The following is a 16264-nucleotide window of genomic DNA, read 5'->3' as shown; positions in this document are numbered from 1 at the left end:
GCAGCTGAGAGCTTGATGGGCCCCCCAATTTAAATCCTTCAAGGGCATCTATCTTGTTCTTCAAGCTCTCATAAAGGCCCATAGCAATGTTGAGCTGGCTCCTGATATTCTCACACTCCTTACATCGAGCACACGCAAAGACATCCCTCCTTGGCAATATGATGTCCCATTCCTGACAGTCCCACAAACATTAAACAAGTGGTACATTTCAAAAGGCTGTGATTCAGAAGACAACACCCCCTCATTTCTCCCCCGAGCCACAGCATGCTCACTACCTTTAGCCTTTTGCTTTGCTGCTCTGAGGCATGATTTCAATTCAATTTCAATACAATTTAAAAAAAATTACACTAAAATATTACGCTGAACTTATATCTCAATGCAGTAATAACACTATATATATATATATTTCAGTATCAAGTTTTATCTTCTGCTGAGTTAATGTTATATGAATTTTGCATCTCCTATCAAGTTTAAGTTATATGTATTAAGTTATAACATTACGTTTGTAAAATCTAAGGTTATATGTATTAAGTTAAAACGTTGTTTGTAAAAGTTAGGTAGTTAAAATTGAATTGATAATAAATTTAACTATCTATTGCCACCTACGTGGTTCGAACTCTCGTGCTAGCTATTTGCAATATTATACCTACACCAAATCCCGATTTAAAAGTTCTATGAATATTACTGTCATACATTATGGTCTACGTGACAAGTTAAATTCTTAAAACATGTAAGCAGTGTTAAAATTTATAGTTTATAATCCTCTGCTGATAATGATTACACTGCTACAAATTACACAGAAACTTCTAGTATCTGCTATATCGATAAGAAAACAATGGTGGCAGATTCAAAAGTTACTATCGATAAAATGAAGGCAAAAGTCTCTCCAATGAAGGCTGCTATGGATAAAGGGATGGATGAGTGGGAGAAGACAGAGAGTGGTAATCAATGGACACTGCTCATCGTGGACTAATGTTATTAGTGGAGTCCCTCAGGGCTCAGTGTTGGGTCCATTACTGTTTTCTGTATTTATAAATGATATTGATGATGGTATATCAAGCTTAATGTCCAAGTTTGCAGATGATACAAAGGTTGGCAGGGTTGTCAAGGACACTACTGACACTATGCTGCTGCAACAGGATCTAGAAAAGTTGAGCAGATGGGCTGAGAGGTGGCAAATGAAGTTTAACATTGACAAATGTAAAGTACTACATATGGGAAGCAGTAATCCCAGAGTAACGTACCAACTCTGTGGTACCACACTGACCGTGATAGAGAATGAAAAGGACCTGGGGGGTAATTGTGCAGGCAGATATGAAGTTTTCTGAGCAATGCAGATGGTCTGCAGGAGTAGCTCACGGTGTCTTGTCAATGATATACAGGAATTTTTCTAGCAGGGATAAGGAGGTGATTATTCCCTTGTATAAGACGATGGTCGGGCCACACCTTGAGTACTGTATACAGGTCTAGAGGCCTCATTTTAAGAAGGATGTAGAGCTGCTGGAACGAGTACAGAGAAGGGCAACAAGATTAGTGAACAGAACAAAAGGGTTGCTCTTACAAAGAAAGAGCTTAAATGTCTGGAGACTAGGCACCTGCAAGGTGATCTGATTGAGGTGTATAAAGCCTCGAATGGTTTGAGCATGCTCAATGCTGATGGGATTCTTCCTCTTGCTCACAATAATCGCCTGAGGGGGCATAAATTCAAATTGAGGAAAGATGGTTGTAGGATAGATGTGCGGACATTTGCCTTTAGCCAGCAGGTGGTTGATTGCTGGAACAAACTTCCATCTGTCGTTGTAGAAGTTGATAGCTTAAATAGATTCAAGGCAGAACTTGACAAACATTTGGAGCGAGGGGATGGGTAAAATAAGTCTCGATGTGTCCCAAATAACCGGAATGGACTGTATTTGAATGGATAATGCTTTGAACAAGATATATGAAATGCCATTAAGCAACCTGTACATCAGAATGCACAATGCATCTGACTCTACACATTTGAGGAGCGGAAAAAAGTTTATCTGATCCTTCATATAGCAGTACAAAAAAAAAGAAAACTAAAATTTCTACTCCTTTGGAGTTATTAGAAGATCGTACATCGAAAATATGGATTAGTTATGTGCCTATTGGACAGATCTATAGCTGTCAAAGCACCGTACCCATCTCTCTCAAGAAAAATTCACTGGGGTTGGCCGTAGAGTTCGGTTCTGGGACCACTTCTGTGGAATGTTGTTCTGGACAGTTTCCTGGCCTTCGACCTCAGCAAAGTAAAATCCCAGGCCTACACCAATGACTATATCCTTACAGTCTTGGCAAACTCCAGGACACAGTGGGAAGAACTAGCTAATCAGAGACCTTAGACCGACTACAAGACTGGGCAAGACAAAACCACCTAAATATCACACCGGACAAAACTAACAATCCTAATGAAAGGGAAACTGGACTTGGGTTCACCACCTCAGATCAAGATAAATCAGACAATGATAAAATTCTCAAAAAAGAGAGAATTCTCAAATGAAGTACCTAGGAGTCATCCTAGACCAAAATCTATCCTTCAAAGACCATCTTCAATACCTCTGCTCCAAGATCAGGAGATGATACACTGCCCTGGTTGCTAGAGTCACAAGACCGGACTGGGACCTCAGCCAGCACACACACACACACACACACACACACACACACACACACACACACACTTCATTTATATTATAAAGCAGTCTTCATACCCATTATCACATACACCTCTGGCATGTGGTCCAACAAAGCCACCACAGCAATTAACCAGCAAATCACTGACTCGATCCTTCAGGTCCTGGCTGGGTCTTTCCTCTGGATCTGCAGATTGTGTGTAGAGAAGTGCTGCACCACCTGGAAAAGGGCACCACCAAAACATGCCTTGTGTACATGGCCGACCCTGTAAACAACTGACCTGCTGAGAATAAAAAGCTTCAGGACCACCTATTGCAGGTGTGGCAGGACAGACGGACAAACTTCCACACCAAGATCACCAGGAAGTTTATCCCAGATATCGGCCGAGTATACCCTAGGACCCCGACTTGGTTCTCACCAGGAAGTTTATCACAAACATTGGCCGAGTATACCCTAGGACCACGGGCTTGGTTCTCACCTGGCCTGCAAACAGCATACCTATTCACTGAACATGGTGCCATCAATGCCAAGCTTTCCTTACTTGGAATTGAAGAAGATCCTTCTTGTGTCTGTGGTGGATTAGAGAGCTGGCAGCATCTAATGTATGATTGCCAGCTCTATGACAACCTCCGCAGCATATTAATAACAAAGATAATGTATTCTCCCAAAGGACAAGAACACCACATACTGGACACAAAAGAAGAGTACCAAGCCTTCACACCTCCTATGCCCAAGAGCTCTTCACAAGAAGATGAACACTAATTGTGATGGGGCGCCACTGATCTTGTGCCACCACACAACCCACAAATGGAAATATCCTGACAAGCGAAATGACCAAGTTGCAGACAGCAGCTTTCCAGGACTCGACTGCACAGCACTATGGCCACCCTAAATGGTGGAACCCCAACTTCAAGTGACAACAAACATGGACTTGACAGACTTGATATCAACCACTGATCAAGACTATGAATGACTTACTGTTGGACCGGACTCATCAGGATTTTACATTAACCACCGATCAAGAAAAGAGGGGTAATGTATCACGCTACAGTTATTACACTGCACTACCACTGTTGTCATACTCTGCAAATCAATGATTTTACGACCTGGAATATTATAGTCTGAAATAAATTGTGAGAGATAATGGAAAAGTCTGATATCTTTTAAAATATAATTTCATAACATATCTGTGATTTTTATGCCGTACAGGAGTCATACACAGCATACATTATTTACAGTGACAGGAAATACCAAAAGCAATGAGAATTTTCCTTCATAGTGAAATGCTGTCATTTCCATGTCAATATGAAAAAACACTAAAAATAATTGGAATAATTACAGTTAGTTATTTTGGTTTTTAGGAGCATTAGCAACTAAGGCCATATTGCTCTGGGGATATGTGGTGGTCATTCCCTGACTTTTCCACATCCACTGCATTTGGTGGTCACGGACTCAAACCCCAGTCTAATCAAGAAGTGTGTGCTACACACTGCTGCTCCTGCCCACCTGTCTACGGAGGCACCTGGAATAATTATAAAATGTAATCTACTTAAATTAAAATATTATCATATATATTTAATATTTAATGATGAATCATTTAAAAGAATCTTTAATATTTACCTGGTAGGTTGCAGTTCTGGCAACAATGATGGAGGTATACGAAACATATTAATTGCCCAACTAGCCCACTGCATCTTAAAAATAATGAAATTAGCACAAACCATTAATGATACAGATTATTTTTGTAAACATGCTATAGTAACCAAATATAAATACTAAACACAAGATCAAAAATGAAAACTTAAATTATCATATTTACTTCTTATGATAATTTTCCGGTATAGAAAGGTTACATTATATATCTTTTATTAAAATTATGTGAAAACGATATGAAAATTAGGATGGCAGACTGAAAAGCAATTCCTCTCTCTTACAGCATAACTTTTGAAGGAATAGAGATAATAATAATAATAATAATAATAATAATAATAATAATAATAATAAAGTACTTTCATTTGATGCAACACTTCCCTAAACGTGCTCCACTTAACTCGATACACTTCATCCAGCACTTACAAGGTGCGTTTGAAAAAGTCATGGCCTGAGTATGAAAGGTATATTTCAGGAGTCTAGTAAAATGTTACTTTTCAACAAAGTCTCCTCTGCAGTCAATACACTTGCCACCGATGCTGCAATGCATTGATTCCAGCTGCAAAGAAAGTTTTCTGTTGGAACCCCCACAAATGCATTCACTTCAGCAATGACATCACTGTCAGTGGGGAAAAGTATGCCAGCCCAAGTATTTTTTTTCAAATTAGGAAATAGTGAAAGTGCGATGGTGCTAGAATATGGGGGATGGTCGAGGATTTCAAAGCCACACGCATGCAGTGCAGTCATGGCAATAACAGACCATGAGCAGGAGTGTTGTCCTGGTGAAACAAGCCTTCTTTGCCGAGTTTTCCCTCAGCATTTGTCTGATATTTTCATGCAAATGCCTCACAAGGTCTACATAATATAACCCTGTGACTGTCTGACCTTACTGAAAGTAATCCACTAGCTTTGGCTCAAAGTGGACGAACATCTCATCTCCATCGTCACAAACTTTGCAAGGAAATTTGCTGGATCTGCCCAAAAACAATGCAAATGTTCATTTGATTTGATAACTCTTGTGTGATTTTGATCTGCTCTGAGAAACTTTGGGATCCATCATGCTGACACCTTTTTCATATCCAGAACCTCTGTTATTATGTGGTACACACATTCAGATGAGGTGCCCAAGACACTGGCAATGTACTGAATGTCACTTACTGATCACTCATCACCAGATCATACACACTGTCAGCAACTTCTGGAGTGATGAACATTGCAGGTCTTCCACAGTGTGGGTGATCTTCCAGTCTCTCCCTACCTTGTTTAAATTCTGCTGCCCACTTCTTAACCAGGGCATAGGAAAGGACATCCTCCACCAATGTTGTAACCAAATCCTTATGAGTTACCTTTGGAATTATTCCCTTTTTTTCCCAATATTGGATGACTGCACAGTGACTGATTTTATCCCTCTTTCCTCATTCATACAACTTTGTTGACTTCAAGACCTGTAATTGAAAAAAGGCATTAATGAAACTGTATGAAACTTGGTGGGTTACTATTTGAAGTGTTATACATTAAGTACAGAAATTTTTAACACTTACCACTACCTTTCATACTCAGGCCATAAAAGTTTTCAAACTTACCTCCCCACCCATAAGCTTTTTTTTTACATTCTCAAGTAATATTCTTTCAGTTGAAAACATTCATCTCATCACAACTACTTTTTCTTCTTCATGGAAGTCATATCTGTTCTTTTGGAGATTAAAAAAGAACTTAGGACCAAATCTCGGCTATGGAAGGATATAGAACAACTTCAAATTTCAGCTCTAAAATTCTTCTCAATGTTGTGCAGCTATAGTAAGGTCACACACTGATATATTCCAAAAAAAAAAAAAAAAAATTAAATACAACAATGTTGCATTTCATTCTCTCTTTTTTTTTTTTTTTTTTTTAACTTGACCTATATCTCAATGGTGCTGAATTGATCTGGTGCCTTTCCCTAAAAATTCTGTATTCTAAAAATTCTATAACACCTACGGAGTCTCAAATGTTTTAACTCTGGTTGTGTGGATACGACCCAGAAACCAAAACTGTAAACTCCCAATGAAAAACATCTTCACCAAGGCCAAAAAAGCATGGCTTGCCTATTATTTCTTTAACTGACACAAATCGTTTTTCTTTCACATACTGTTTTAATTTCAGGTATAATCAAAAGTCACAATGTGCCAAATCAAATGACCACAATTTCTGATCAGGATCATGGCAATACGAGAAAAAGCACACTGTGATAGTGAAGGAGCCAACCATTTCTGCATTTTTGGATCATTTACAGCAGACTGTATCTTGGAACAACCATTTTAAAACTTGACCATACGCTGCATTATCAGTGACACCTTGCAAAATGATTCTGATAACATCATTCACTCATTGTCAAAAAAATGCAATCAACATAATCATCATGATTTTTATTTGATTTGCCAATCTTGCTCTCTCATTCTTATCTCTTAGCAATTCCTGTGACTTTTAATTTTGAATCCTTCAATATTCAGCAGAGCATAATAATTTTGGAGACTGACTCCACACACCTCTTGGGATATCCATATGTATAGCATAAAGGGATTGTTGCGGGGGGGGGGGGGGAATCAATGGATACTGCTCATTGTGGACTAATGTTATTAGTGGAGTCCATCAAGGTTCAGTGTTGGGTCCATTATTGTTTTCTGTATTTATAAATGATATTGATGATGATATATCAAGCTTAATGACCAAGTTTGCAGATGATACAAAGGTTGGCAGGGTTGTTAAGGACACTACTGACGATATACTCCTGCAACAAGATCTGGAACGGTTGAGCAGATGGGCTGAGAGGTGGCAAATGAAGTTTAACATTGATAAATGTAAAGTACTACATATAGGAAACAGCAACCCCAGAGCAACGTATCAACTCTGTAGTACTACACCACTGACAGTGGTAGAGAATGAAAAGGACCTGGGGGTAATTGTGCAGGCAGATATGAAGTTCTCTGAGCAGTGCAGATGGGCTGCAAGAGTTTGTTATTTGTTATTTGGTTTTTAGGAGCATTAGCAACTAAGGCCATATTGCTCCGGGGATATGCGGTGGTCATTCCCTGACCTTTCCGCATCCTCCGTATTTGGTGGTGACGGGCTCGAACTCCGGTCTAATCAAGAAGCATGTGCTATGCACTGCTGCTCCTTCCCACCTGGCTACGGAGGCGCCGGCTGCAAGAGTAGCTCATGGTGTCTTGTCAATAATATACAGGAATTTTTCTAATAGGGACAAGGAGGTGATTATTCCCTTGTATAAGGCAATGGTCAGGCCACACCTTGAGTACTGTATACAGGTCTGGAGGCCTCATTTCAAAAAGGATGTAGAGCTGCTGGAACGCATACAGAGAAGGGCAACAAGAGTAGTGAATGGAACAAAGGGTTGCTCTTACGAAGAAAGGCTTAAGTTTTGCAAATTACAGTGTCTGGAGACTAGGCACCAGCGAGGTGATCTGATAGAGGTGTATAAAGCCTTGAATGGTTTGAGCATGCTCAATGCCATGGGATTCTTCCTCTTGCTCAGAATAATCACCTGAGAGGGCATAAATTAGATTGAGGAAAGACATGTAGGATAGATGTGTGGAAATTTGCCTTTGGCTAGCGGGTAGTTGGTTGGTGGAACAGACTTCCATCCCTTGTTGTGGAAGTTGATAGCCTAAATAAATTTAAGACTTAGCTGGACAGGTATTTCGATGTTGTAAAAAGGGGTTTTTTTTTTTTTTTTTTGGCTGATGCTGCGTAAGCTTGCTTTCTTGGATCATATGCATCTACTAATGCTAATAATGAAATGAATTACAGTGGATAAATGAATTCAACAGAAAAATTCAATCAAAGTCTGAGAGTTATATATTCTTGTCCTTTCTAACATTTTTGCAAAAAAGTTTAAACCTTTTACCCACAGAGAAATATATATGTGTATATAAAAAAAAAAAAAGAAAAAAAAGTGATTGTGGCAATTGCTCAGTTTCCTGATAAAAGGAGCAATTTCTAAAATTAATTTATCAAGGCTGACTATTAGAAACACTGATCAACTCTCAAACAAGATTGAAGAAATTTTGATCTGCTTATCAATAGTGATTCTTCATGCATTAAGAATCTGCAGATTAAGAAACCACTAGGTGGCAGTAATCAGAGTGTGCTGGTGTGGGATTTACTTAAAGAAGTAACTACTATCAGGGGCCAAAGGAAGGGTTTTTACTTTCGTACAGGTGACTACAGTGGTCTGAGACAGCTTTTAAATTCTTTACAGTCGGACCAACCGAAGATGTTACGAACAGCAAATTTTAAATGGGAAGCATTCGAAAAATTAATTTTGGTGTGCACGTGAATTAAAGAAGTAATCTTGGAAGCTATTAGGCTTTCCATACCAATTAAGAAATACTGTTCAAGGTTTAAGCCCAAATGGATGTCAGATAAACTAATGACACATGTGGCAGAGAAGAAAAATGCATGGGATACATATAAATTAACAGGTGACACAGAAGCCTATGGTAGATATAAGCTGGTCTGTAATCCAGTCACAAAGGAGGTTAGGCAGCCGAAGGTTGATTACAAGAAATCTTTGCAAAGGATGCAAAGAAAAACAGTAAAGAGTTTTTTACTTATGTAAACTCTAGAAGGAATGGGATGAATCAGATTGGTCCACTTGATATCGATGATTCAACTGTCGATGATACTGCTCAGGTAGCTAACAAATTGAATGAGTATTTTGCATCTATATTTACACATGGGGTAAATGAGGTAAATGTTATTCAGGGAGGGGAATGCCACAGGTGTATTAAACTCTGGGTGAACTATATGAGTTTGTAATAACTGAGAGCAAAGTGGAGTTGTTGTAGTGGGATTTATTGGCGCAAGGGCTGCTATGGGCAAATTGCGCCCGTTATTTTCGAGTGTTCGTCAATACATTAGAGATGGGTCTAGAAGTAGTTGTACACATTGATCATTTTTAGATAAATAAACAGTTCTGATAAGTTGGCATCATCATCATCTCCAAGTATATGTCTTAGCTGCAGTGGTTTTTGTGAATTTAGTAGAGATCTGAAACATGCAATTCTAGATGAATGGTAATGTGCACACTCGATCATAATATGCTTCACGGTAAGTATGGAACTACAGTGTGTGAGCAAAGTGGAGGATCTTCACCTAGCAGTAAAAATAGGTGTGTTAGATGTGTATGGCCAATTCATGCTCTTGCAAGCATAACCTCTTCCTGCCTGTTTAATCGGGAACTGGATCTCCATAGCTGTGTATTCTGTTTTATTTGAAGGAAGCTTGTTACCTGTTTGGTTATGCCACATTTCAGACCATATCTCAGTGCATATCTGCTGCAATTGGTTTGTAGTCCGAATAAGGAACTGAGATGTAATTGAAGCAAGCAGGGCATTTAGCTGCTTCATCTGCACACTCGTTTCCTGGAATTTCAACATGGCTGATATCCAGCAAAATGTGACAGTCTGCTTATTTTCACTGAGGTGATATAACCGAGATCTGTTTGTGTGAGAAGTGGATGAAAATTTTGTGATTTATTCCGTAGGGCATTCACAGCACTTAAAGAGTCTGTATATATTATGATCTGGGTGTTTAGAGGATCGTTAAGGTTGATTGCATACAGTTCAACAATAAAAACACTGCATTCGAGTGGTAACTAGCCAAAAAACAGAAACAGAAACAGTGATTGTAGGACTGATTACTGCAGCTCCCACAGATATATCAGTTTTGGAGCCATTTATATATATATATATATATATATATATATATTTGGAGACTGCGAGCATTGGCCAATGCGTGAGCCACATGTAACTGTCTAAGATTGTGGTTCGATAGGGAGTGTTTTCCCCACTGAAGAAAATAGTTATCGCAAAGAGGTATATTCATTGCCCATTGTGCTTGTACTGCATCTGCAGCTTGAGATAAATTTCCAGGATAGATACCCAGTCTTCTGTTAACTCTTGTAGCCAGATACCTGCAGGTTTATTTTCATTGGATTTGTTTCTGTATAAGTTTTCCCAATGAGGTTCAAAGAGATATGTCCAGATGGGGTGAGAAGGGAGGCTACATAATTTGGTTGCATAGCTAAAAAGCAATACTTTTCTCCTAAGATTTAGTGGAGGCTCATTGGCATCTATATACAAACTGCACTGAGGATGTCTTAAAAGCTCCAGAGGCAATCCTGAGAGCACTATGTTGGACTGGATTGAGCCAAGCCAATGCTGTCTTATGTGCAGAATAAACTGGGGCTCCATAATCTAGACGAGATCTCATTAAGGTTGGATATAGGTGTAGAAGTGTGAAGCAATCGGCTCCCCATGCTACGGAAGAGATAACTTTGAGGATGTTCATATTTTTCATGCACTGCGACCGTTATTGCCTTATACGTGCCTGAAAAGTAAGTTTAGTATCAAGTACTAGTCCCAAGAACCAGATATTGTTGCTAAGTGATATTGGTTGGATTCCTAACCTTAGTTCAGGATCTGGATGGAGCTGATGCTTTTTGCAAAAGTGGATAGGAGTTGTTTTTGTTGCAGAGAGGCGATAGCCATTGTGAGATGCCCATGATTGAATTTTATTTATTGAGAACTGCAATTTACGCTTAATTGAGCGCATATTTTGTGAGTGGCAACATATTGTAAGGGCATCTGCATATAGATAGGTGTCAGCATTAACCAGAATGTTCTCTGTTGCATTGTTTAGCTTAACTGCAAAGAGCATTGCACTAAGAACTGATCCTTGTGGGACCCCTTCTTCTTGGACAAATGTGTGGGATAGAGAATTGCAGTAACGCACTTGATAGGTTCTGTTTTGTAGAAAGCTCTGTATGATTAGGTGGTAGCTGACCCCGAAGTCCTGTGGCATACAGATTTTGAAGAATGCCCTAGCACCAGGTGGTATCAAAGGCTTTTTCGATATCCAGGCAGACCATGACAAGATGTTCTTTAAGGATAAGAGCATTCCGTATGTTAGATTCTGCCTTGATCATAAGATCTAGAGTTGAGTGATTTTTTCTAAAGCCGTACTGGTTCCTGTTCATTATCGAATGAGATTCCAGGTACCATATTCTAATCGAGCGTGAATCATTTTTTCTAATGTCTTACCAAGGCAACTACTAAGAGATATTTGCCAATAGTTTTATGGATTTGATTGATCCTTTCCAGGTTTAGCAAAGACTAGGACTACTGAGTGGGGCCAAGAAAGAGGGTAGTAGCCTTCAGAGATTATCCGGTTGAAATATATCAGCAATGAGATCAGAGCTTTATTGTTAAGGTGTTTAATCATGATTTAGTGTATCCCATCAAACCCTGATGCACTATTAGCTGGCCTATTTAAGGAGCTCTCTAGTTCAAGTAATCTAAAAGGTCGATTATATAGAAGACATGCCATTGTATTGAAGTTTAGCTTATACTTTTCTGCATTGGCTTTTATCTGTTTAAAGGTTAACTCATATGCGGATGTGGCAGAGATTTCAGAAAAGCATTCTGCTAGGGCATTTGCAATTTCTATTGGAGAGGGGAGAAATCTTTACTCTTCCAACTTATAATAGGTGTTGATTCCAGGTGGGATTTACCATTCAGCTTTTTGATTTTATTCCAGATTTTTCTGTTCTCTGTATTTTTATTAATGGTGGAAGCAAACTGGATCCAAGAATCTTTTTTCGCTTTTTCTGCATGTAATGTGCCTTAGCTTTATGTTTCTTAAAATGTATCAGGTTGTCAATTGTTGGGTTCTTGCAAAATAGATTCCATGCTTTATTCTGTTCTTTTTTGGCATCACGGCATGCATCATTCCACCAGGCATTGGCATGTCTGTGAGGACCAACTCTGGTTTTTTTTTTTTTTTTTTTTTGGTAGTTGTTGGCGCATCGGCTTCTGTGGCCATAATGCACCCCCCAAGGTTTTTGCAGTACTTTGATCCAAGCCCGAGGCAGGATTCGAACCCGCGACCTTTGGGTTGCCAGGCAGGCACTTTACCCACCCGGCTAGCCCGGTCGGCCTGGTTTTGGGTATACAGCAGGTTGCAGCTGTTATTATCTATGTAGTAATGTGGTCAGTAACATCATCTATAGGCTGGCTTTTGATGACTTGATCATCAAAGGAAATTACATTAGTGAACTTGTTTCAATCTGCCTTGGTAAATTTCCATTTTATGTGGCTGGCTATATGTGAAGTTCTATTGTTTGCAATTTGCAAATGATCACTATTCAGTGGATTACTTAAGACTAACCTCTGAATGATTGGGAACAGTTTTGGAGAACATATTGATAGGTCTATGGCAGTAGATACTCCAGTAGGAAAGTGAATATAAGTGTCAGCACCAGTATTTAATAATGTGAGATTCTGGTTATCAAGAACTGTTTCAATGAGTTTTCCTCATTTGTCTATCTTGGGAGATCCCAACATAGGGTGATGCCCATTGAAATCTCCTAGCAGAATGAAAGGAGATGGAATATATTGTATCCTCCAGCTCTTTTACGGTAAATTCTTTGTTTGGGAAGGGATACACAGAGGGGAACCTTGTTGTCAACAAGTATGACTATGCCTCCTCTTGTTGAGTTACTACTGCTTCTGTCTTGTTGGTAGATACTGTAGTTTTTAATCACTGGAGTCACCTGTGGAGTTAGATTGGTTTCTTGCAGGCAGATGATAGCTGGACTATGCTGTTTGATTAGATCATAAATATCAAAAATATTGCTTCCTAGACCTCTACAGTTCCATTGTATAATGTTCTGCACTATTTAGTTTTAGTGGTTGTAGAATGGTTCTGTCTGTTTTTTGTATCCAGCCTGTTTGAATCGATCTAGTTTCATCCTTTCTTTTTTCGGAAGGCAAGACGCCCAATGTCCATGTCGTCTTCTGCGTGTAAATCTAAAATGGCCTCTTCTTGAAGGGTACCAGAATCAATATCCATATTTCCCGAGCATGGTTGGTCTGCAGTGTGGTTGGTTTGATGCTGATGCTTTCAATTTTGCGGTTTCTGGCATAGTATTAGTTGCAGTTGGTGGGACCATTAGGGCAATATGGCTAGCGCAAGTTACTTTACATTGTTCTGTAGATGGTGGTTGTGGGGAAGAAAGCACTGATCGAGCCCAATTGGTAATTGAAATGGATGAGGATACTGCGACTGCCGTTTGTGTATTAGTTGACTGATATTTTTTGGTTGCTGCAGCACAGTTAACTTTTGGCATGTTGAGCATAACTTGCTTTCTAGCTTCTTGGTAGGTAACCTTTTGTCCAACTTTGTATTTTTGGATATTTTTTCCTACCCTCCACAGTTCACATGCTTTTGAAAACGCTGGATGCTGGCCTTTACAATTTGGGCATTGTGGTGTTTCTGCAGTCCAGTCCATTTGTGTGAATGGGCTTTGGTGCTGCAGTTCGGCAGATGGAGTCCCCTCGACATGCTGTTTGCGAGTGTCCATTTTGACACTTGAAACATCTGATTGGATTGGGGATGTAGGGACATAGTCGGCAATTAAGGTATCCGGCTTTCACATATGATGGTAAAGTTGGTATATAAACGTTAGAATAATGTTTCTAGTGGGAAAAAGTTCACCATCTTTTTTGAACATTATTCGTTTAGCTTGAACTACTTTTTGCCCTTGTAATTCTTCTACTATCTCATATTCAGTGACATTCATCAGTTCCCACTCTGCTATTACTCCTTTGGAGCTATTTAATGTAGCATGAGGGGGTGACCTGTACAGGTATTCCACCAAAAGTTGACAATTTAAGTAGAACCTGGGAATGCTGATGTTTAGCTGTTTCAATTAGTAGATCTACAGATCGGAGGCTTTTCACCTTTGGTAAAACAGCCACACTCTAAACATTTCTGAATTAGAAATGGTGAAAGGGCACTCATAGGTTTGGATGAAAGAGAATGTAATATGAGGAATGTTGGATATTCCTGCTGATTCTCATTTTTGTGTATTCTCTTAGATTGGGATGCATCACGTTCGGTTTCATTCATGTCATGACACGAGCGTCTGGGCTCAAGTGCTGGGTAGTTGTCACAATCCATGGTTGTTCCTTTTAGCCCTGGATGATAACTTTTCCACCAGGTTACGGTCCTGCCATGTGGAGGCAGGAGCGATGCCACCAGTGAGAAGAGATTAGTGGTTAGTGTGTTATGTAGGTTAGTTCTATATACAGGAAGAAGAAAAGTACCTTTCCTTTCTTTTTTTTGAAAAGCTTACTTCTTTATTGAGAAGAGCAGAAAAGAAATAACTTAGTAAATAAACACTTGAAAATTCTCTGAAAACTGCTAATTCTAGAGAAGGCGCTTTGAGATTCGCTTTTAGACTCAATTTGATCACTCGCTTGACACTCGGGGCCGAGCAAAGTGGAGGAGAAATTGTTGAAGATAAACATAAGAAAGGCACTTGGGGTGGATGGGATCTATCCAATTATATTAAAGGAGGCAGCAAAGGAAGTAAGCAAACCCTTAGCCATAATTATGAGAGATTACTTGGACTCAGGGAAGGTACCCATGGACTGGAGATGTGCAAATCTGTCCCCAATTCTCAAAGGGGGAGGATCAAAGGGTGACACAAATAATTACAGACTTGTTAGTTTAGCTTCTGTTCCAAGGAATTAATGGAGACATTACTTAAAGAAGCACTGCAGGATCATCTTCACAAGACTTCGGCTATACTTCGGACACAGCATGGGTTTGTTAAGTTGTTAAGAGGAAGTCATCTGACCAATTTGATTGGATACTATGATGCGGTCACAGACTTAAGGGATGGAAAACTGACATATTGAGTGTACAATGTGTACACATAAGATGTAGAGGATAGGAAGGGGAAGGAGTTCAGTGCTTAGTTAAGAAGCATGTAAAATCTAAGACAGTGCTTTCAGTTGACATGGGTGGCCAGTACAGTGCTGAGTCAGACGTGACATAAGTGCTGAAAACAAAACTGTGAATAGGAGAGTGTTATAAGCCTAATGACTGTGATGAGCATAACAAACAACTGTATAAAGAGATAGAGTGGGCCAGTAAATCAGGCTGTTTTATAATGGAGGATTTTAACTTTCCAGATACTAACTGGAATTTCTGGGCTGGTCACTCACAGTCATTGAATAAATCCACAAATGCTGGCATTTGTGGATTTATTGGATGACTGTTTTCTATATCGGCATGTTGGAGAGGCAGTGAGAGAATGCAATACTCCTGATATGATTATAAGCAGTGACTCCATGCATTAAGAATCTGCAGATAAAAGACCCACTAAGTGGCAGTAATCACAGTGCATTGATGGGGGGGGGGTGTTACCTAAAGATGTAACTACTGTCAAGGCAAAGGGAAGGTCTTTTGAAATCTATTCAAAAGGAAACCAATTGATGACATTGCCAACACAGAATTCTAAACAGGAACATTCAGGGTAGTAATCACAGAATACACTAGGTTTTTTTTTTTATCCCAGGACTGTTCAAGACTTAGACCTAAATGGATGACAGGTGAGCCAATGAAGAGCATGGCAGAGAAGAAAATGTGAAAATGTGGGATGGATATAAATTATAAGGTGATACAGAAGCCTATAGTAGATATAAACTAGTCTGTAATCAAGCCACAAAGGAGGTTAGGAAAGCTAAGACAGATTACAAAATGTTTCTGGTAAAGAATACAAAGAAAAGCAGCAAAGGCTTCTTACCCTGTGTAAATACTAGAAGGAGGGAGATGAATAATATTGGTCCAGTAGATATGAATGGTCTCCTGCTCAGGTTGCTGACAAAATGAATAGATATTTTCAATCTTACCATACACACATACTGCACATCGTTGTCATGCTTATATGCAAACAAATAAGCAAAATCTGGATTTGCATGGGGAATGGAATGTGGGTGGCACTCTAAGTCACAGCTCTACTATGTAAATAGGCAATTCATTAAATATTGTAGAATGTTCCATTCCAAATATTTGTAAAGTTAATATTACTAAACAACCTCTTCCACCAATCCATTAT

General features: G+C 39.2%; 1 protein-coding gene across 1 annotated transcript in view; it reads right to left on the bottom strand.

The window, feature by feature from the left end:
- LOC150080822 (glycerol kinase 5) overlaps positions 1-16264 on the bottom strand; it is a 376684-nt gene that overhangs the window by 139152 nt on the left and 221268 nt on the right. The window contains exon 10 of the mRNA XM_090382163.1: positions 4270-4343. Within this exon, the coding sequence (XP_090238289.1) occupies positions 4270-4343 (74 nt within the window). The remainder of the gene's footprint in view (positions 1-4269; positions 4344-16264) is intronic.

Source organism: Mastigoproctus giganteus, chromosome 9 (assembly GCF_048544385.1).
Source record: "Mastigoproctus giganteus isolate SK-2022 chromosome 9, ASM4854438v1, whole genome shotgun sequence".
Taxonomy (NCBI): domain Eukaryota; kingdom Metazoa; phylum Arthropoda; class Arachnida; order Uropygi; family Thelyphonidae; genus Mastigoproctus; species Mastigoproctus giganteus.
Note: the sequence above shows the minus strand (reverse complement) of the source record. Positions and strands in the feature narration are given on the sequence as shown.